The 6,000-nt window shown below is 37.0% G+C and overlaps 1 protein-coding gene across 3 annotated transcripts in view; it reads left to right on the plus strand.

The window, feature by feature from the left end:
• ADPRM (ADP-ribose/CDP-alcohol diphosphatase, manganese dependent) overlaps positions 1–5,984 on the plus strand; it is a 13,252-nt gene extending 7,268 nt beyond the window's left edge. The window contains exons 2-4 of one of the 3 annotated variants that reach the window (XM_039847360.1): positions 1,188–1,805; positions 2,653–2,769; positions 4,159–4,910. In XM_039847360.1, the coding sequence (XP_039703294.1) occupies positions 1,205–1,805; positions 2,653–2,769; positions 4,159–4,316 (876 nt within the window). In that variant the 5' untranslated portion in view covers positions 1,188–1,204 and the 3' untranslated portion in view covers positions 4,317–4,910. Of the gene's footprint in view, positions 1–1,187; positions 1,806–2,652; positions 2,770–4,158; positions 4,911–5,373 lie in introns of those variants that run through there. The other 2 variants (XM_039847361.1, XM_039847362.1) reach the window with 2 other exon arrangements.
• Positions 5,985–6,000: the final 16 nt, after the last annotated feature.

Genomic DNA, 6,000 nt, shown 5'->3' on the forward strand with positions numbered 1-6,000 from the left:
CCAAGCCAGTATTACAGGAAATGTTGGAGGAAAAGAAGAAAAAAAACATGTATCAAAAACATGAATTAAGAATGGTAATAACTACATTCCTATCAATAAGTACCTTAAATGGAAAAGAATTAAGTGCTCCAACCAAAAGGTAGAGTGGCTGAAAGGATAAGAAAACAATATGAAAAGGAAGGGGATGGAAAAAGATATTGTTTTGATGGACCTAGAAGGTAAATTTAAGTCAGACAGTGAAAGATAAATAAACATTATATGATTTCACTTATATGTGGAATCTAAGGAATAGGAACAAACTAATCAAACACAGACTCACAAATATAGTGGACAATTTGGTGTCTGACAGAGGGCAGGGAGGTTTGGGGGGCTGGGAGAATGGGGTGAAGGGCTAAAGAAGTACAAATTAATAGCGGATGGATGGTCACAGGGATGGGGAGCACGGCATAGGGAATGCAGTTAGCATTAATACATTGGCTAGGTGGAGGGTTGGGGAGGGAGGGTGCAATTGTGGGGATCATTTTATGAACTATATAGATGTCTAACTAATGTACTATATACTTTAAATAAATAAAAAATTATTGCTCTCATGTCTTTATTGCCTCTCTCTGTTATTCCACATATAAAAGAAACTTATTTAAGGTGACCTATCCACCAACAAAGAGAAAAGATCCAGCCTGACACAAAATAACCTATGGTAGGAATCTAACGTATAAAATGCAACAAATGAGTGCAATATATGACTTTCAAAAAAAAATCCTGACGTTTTGATAGACTTATTTTGGTGTTTGTAGAAGAAGGTGCCTGTGTGTGTGTGTGTGTGTGCGCGCGCGCGCGCAAATACATGCTCATGTGTGTTTAAAACTGGTGGATATTTCTTAAAATTACAAATTGTACCAGATTTGAATTTAACTTTACTAGAATTAGAATGCCTATTCGTTAATAGGATAACAACACCCTTTTGTAAATTATTACTCTTCTAAAGAATAGAGGTTATCTGTTTCACAGATGAGGAAACTGAAGCATTTCAAGGACTTGATAATTTGGACCAAAGACCATTACACTTTAAAACTCATGCATTTTTCTTGATACCAAGCTATCTAGTGGATTAACTATTGTTTAATATCCACTTTACCATTTAGAAAATTAAGATGTTTATAACGTGGTTATCTTTTTATTTTATTTAGAAACTTGTTTGGAGGTTATGGATGATAAGCCCAGTCCTGGAACCCTAAATGAGAATTCAGAATTTCTCTTCTCCTTTGGAGTTATAGCAGATATTCAATATGCTAATTTAGAAGATGGCTATAATTACCAAGGAAACAGACGGAGATACTACAGACATAGTCTTCTTCACTTACAGGGTGCTATTGAACACTGGAATAAAGAACGCATCCTACCCTGTTGTGTACTTCAGCTTGGAGATATCATCGATGGATATAATGCACAGTATAAAGCATCAGAAAAGTCACTAGAACTTGTTATGAATGTGTTTCAAATGCTTAAAGTCCCAGTTCATCATACGTGGGGAAATCATGAATTCTATAACTTCAGCAGAGACTATTTAACGAACTCTAAACTGAACACAAAGTATCTAGAAGACCAGATTGTACATCATCCTGAGACTGTGACCTCAGGGAATTACTATGCTTATCATTTTGTACCATTCCCTAAATTCCGGTTCATTTTACTCGATGCTTATGACTTGAGTGTCTTGGGCGTGGATCAGTCTTCTCCAAAATACCAGCAGTGTCTGAAGATGCTGAGGGAGCACAATCCAAATTTGGAATTGAATAGTCCTCAAGGTGAATTATTCCTTTGAGCTGAGAATCTAATACATTGTCTTTAAATTCTTCAGCTACCTTTTATTCAGCAGGAAGATGGATGATTAAGGTAAAAGTATATTGTCGCTGTTGTTCAGGGTCAGGATTTCTCACAAGCTTCATGGCACATGGATTGGTTGCACTTGGTTCAAGATGTATTTAACAAATATCTGAATGCTTATTCTGGGCCAAGGACTTTCTCTAGAGCTTAGCTATTCAGAACTGTAAGAATACTGACAGTATCACCTTTTTTATGGATAGAGTGGAGGGAACAAGAAAGGTGGATGGGCAGGACAGATGATAAACAAACAGGATTATTTCTACCATGATAAGTACTACCAAGAAAATAAAGTATAATAATAGAGAAGGACTAGGGGGACTATTTTGGTTTAGGTTGTCACAGACAGCCTCTCCAAGGAGAAAAACATTTAAGCTGAGCCCTAAATGAAGGAGTCATCCTTGGGAAGAGTATTTGAGACAGAGGGAAAAACAAATGCAAAGGCACTAAGCTGCATTCTTGAACGCAGAAAAGGGCTAGTGTGGTGCCGGACGATTTTGAAGTAGCTCAGTGAACACAGTAAAGAATCTTTTATTTTCAGTGTAACGGGAAGCAAGTGAAATAAGCAGAGGAGTGTCAAGACTAGGAGTAAGGTACAATATGATTTATTTGTATATTGCTCTAAATTCTTTTGGTTTCCTGTTTTAAGTCAATTACTGCCAAATGTTCCTAAAGAAATGTACAAGTGTCCCATGTTAGCTAAGTTCGAATGCCCTGATAAGGACAAAAAAAATTATATTTGACGGATCTAACTTACAGAATTCATTTTAGGACTTTCTGAGCCTCAGTTTGTCCAGTTTAATGGAGGATTCAGCCAAGAACAGCTGAACTGGTTGAATGAAGTCCTTACATTCTCTGACACAAACCAAGAAAAGGTGGTAATAGTGAGTAAGTATTTAAATGATTTGTTTACATTTGCATTTATTTATTTGTTTGTTTATATTAAACATCTGTATTTTAGAGAATAGGAAAAGTTAGATTTTAAAGCATATTAACAAAATATTGTGATATCTTTCTATAAAATGAATGCCTAGTTAAAATGTTATTGACAAATGATCTGAATATAAGATTAACAGTTAAGGTTGAGGAAAGAATTATAAAATAACAAAATGTCTTGCCAAATATTAGAGTCTGTGAGTTGACCTTTTAGGTTTCAGAGTAGAATTTCCCCAAATGGGATCAATTTACATAGTAATATTTAAATGAAAAATTCAGTCCAGGCTCCCCATACCAAACCTCAGCCTTAGTGCAGTGGCCACCAAGTAAAGGCCATATAACAGTCACGAGTGTTAGAGACACAACTGGCAGTGAGCACTTATGGTATTAGTATTTTCATTTAGAATCATTTTTGACAGACATGCTGCCATCAGAGATTGTAGGATTCTGGAGATGCTTAAATACACTCAGATGTGCATGTATACACAAAGAACTGAATTTGGATTTGCGTTGTAGCTGATGTACTTGGATTAGGGGCTGAGATTAGATGCCTTATTTTAGGGATCTAATTAATGGGGCATAATGGTTGAGAAGACTGGACTGAGGGTCACAAGGATGGAATGCCATTCTGGTTCTTTTTTCTTTGAGCTGTGTGAGCAAATGTCTAACCTGCAAATTGAAATTTTCTCAATACTGCATCAAGTGAAAAATTGTGAACATGAAAACTCTGAAAATGATAGGCTATTCAGATAGTTGACTATAATCTACTGATGTAGTAAAAACAAGTAGATGGAGTAGGGGTGTTTCCACTACCATTAGTATATCAAATGTCATTCACAGTTTGGAAAATATAAGGTACTCTCAAGAATTATTGGCATGATGTGATAGTATTTTGGCTTTACAAAAAGTGGTCTGAAAAACTAGGATACTTTTTGACTTTTCTCAGCTTTTTAGTTTTCCAGTACCAAGGGTCATAAAGTCAAATCTTCTAATTTTAAAGATAAAGAAACTGAACCAAAAGAGTTTACACTACACAGCTAAAATCATACAACTGTCAGCTACTGACAGCTAGAGTCCATGTTTTATGCCCCAGTCCCCTTTCCCAGTCTATCCTGTATTTTTCCCATTTCTTTTGCTTATGTCAGTGCACTTCTTTACATTCTCTACTCCTCTAAATTTAAGCAGTCTCTTTAAATTTTTCACTTTTCTGTTAGCTTAGAAACTGATTGAACAAACCTTTAACAACTGAGTGACTTAGATTTTCTTTAGCAAAGTTTAAAATGGCTAATGGAAGTTTTCTTTTGTTTTTGTTTGCTTTGGCACTTTCCTTTTGCTACTCAGATGTCATTTTGTCTAATTCTCATCAAGCCATTAGTTGTAGACAGAGAAGTGAAACCCAAGACCCAAGCATTCAGACGCTTCTAATAAGACACTGTGGAAATGAGGAATCAGCAAAGGAGAATGAAAATTATTATCCATTGAGGTTGGAGAAAAACTAGGAGGACTGGTGGTATCCTGGAAGTCACATATTTCAAGAAGGGAGCAACTAACTACTTGTATCCAGTGCTGCAGTGATTTGATAGATGAGTCCAGTATGGCATATAAGAGATCTGGAAAGTCACATAGCTACTTTGGACTCTTAGCCCTATCACAGCTTGAAGAGTGACTGTCTGTGTGTGGGTATGCATGTGTGTGCGTGTGCACGTGCATGCAAGGGTGCACTCTGTTAGCCCCTCTCTTTTTTTACTTGTAACACAAATAGATACTAAGCAGAATAAAAATAAACAGTAACAGAAAGAAAAAAGGAAAGTAATTTGACTGGAAGAAGAAAAGACCAGTGAGCTATTGTACTTATACTTCAGAGTGAAAGTGTGGCCTGATATATATCTTGGCATCAGGAATTCGAAATTCTTCCAGCTTTACTTTCACATATCTCCTACGGGACCTAATATGAATAATCCCCACTTTAATAACTCAGTGTTCTCATCTGTAAAATGGCTATGGCTTCTTTGATCTCCTGAAGGTGTTTAAAGTGTCATAAATCAGTTCTTAATAAAACCTTGAGTGTTTATAAAAAAACGATATAAAATCTACTGGCCTGTCCCTAAACTGTTGTTTTATTTAAGAGTATCTCTCTGTGTGTATATAACACTCATACCTAAGGAAATCAGTGAGACCTGATTCCAGCACAGCACCTGCCTGATATCCGGCCACCTTGGCAAACTGCCCTGCACAGGATGCCTTCGGTGTCCCTTGATATTTGTACATCTTGAGACTCTGTAGGGCCATAGAGATCTCAGGGTTCCTGCCTCTACTGTGGCCTCTCTCCCCTTGTGTATGAACTGTCTTACCCTTCTTTATACCCCAGAGACGTGGGTGTAGATTACCTAGTTCTTCATGTATGTGGATTTTTGCTGGTCTCAATCCATATGAAGTAGCGATATACAATTTTTTTTCTGAGTACTAGTTTTTAGCCATTTATTTTGGTGAAAGAAATATTTCTAATTGGTTCATAACTCTTCCTAATTGGTTCATAACTCTTCCTCTCTTTAACAGGCCATCTTCCCATTTATCCAGAGGCCTCTGACAGTGTGTGCCTGGCCTGGAATTACAGAGACGCCCTCGCAGTCATATGGGCTCATGAGTGTGTGGTGTGTTTCTTTGCTGGTCACACTCACGATGGTGGCTACTCTGAGGATCCTTTTGGTGTGCACCACATCAATCTAGAAGGGGTTATTGAAACAGCTCCGGACAGCCAGGCTTTTGGCACAGTGTATGTCTATCCTGACAAAATGATGTTGAAAGGGAGAGGCAGAGTTCCAGACAGAATTATGAATTACAAGAAGGAAAAAGCTTTCCATTTTTAGTCTGATTTATTTTATCTTTATATAAAGAGGATGATTTAGCCTTGTTTTGTTCCCCTACCTCACCCCCAAATCCTCAGTCTCATTGCGTAGTATTGTAATTGCATAACAAAATATATTTATGGCTTCAGTGTGTGTTGGCTTATAAGACATTCTGAAATGTCATTTTCGGATAATATATCCAATGCTGAAAATTGGAAAGAAAATTAATGAAAGTGGCATGAATAAGCCAGAGAGGAGACTGAAGGGGCATGGGGCTGAGGGGAGGGGAATATAGTCCTTAAAACTTTATTTTAGCCTTACCTGTTTTTTTTTTTTT

The sequence above is a fragment of the Pteropus medius genome, unplaced genomic scaffold (assembly GCF_902729225.1).
Source record: "Pteropus medius unplaced genomic scaffold, Ma_sr-lr_union100, whole genome shotgun sequence".
NCBI classification, from domain to species: domain Eukaryota; kingdom Metazoa; phylum Chordata; class Mammalia; order Chiroptera; family Pteropodidae; genus Pteropus; species Pteropus medius.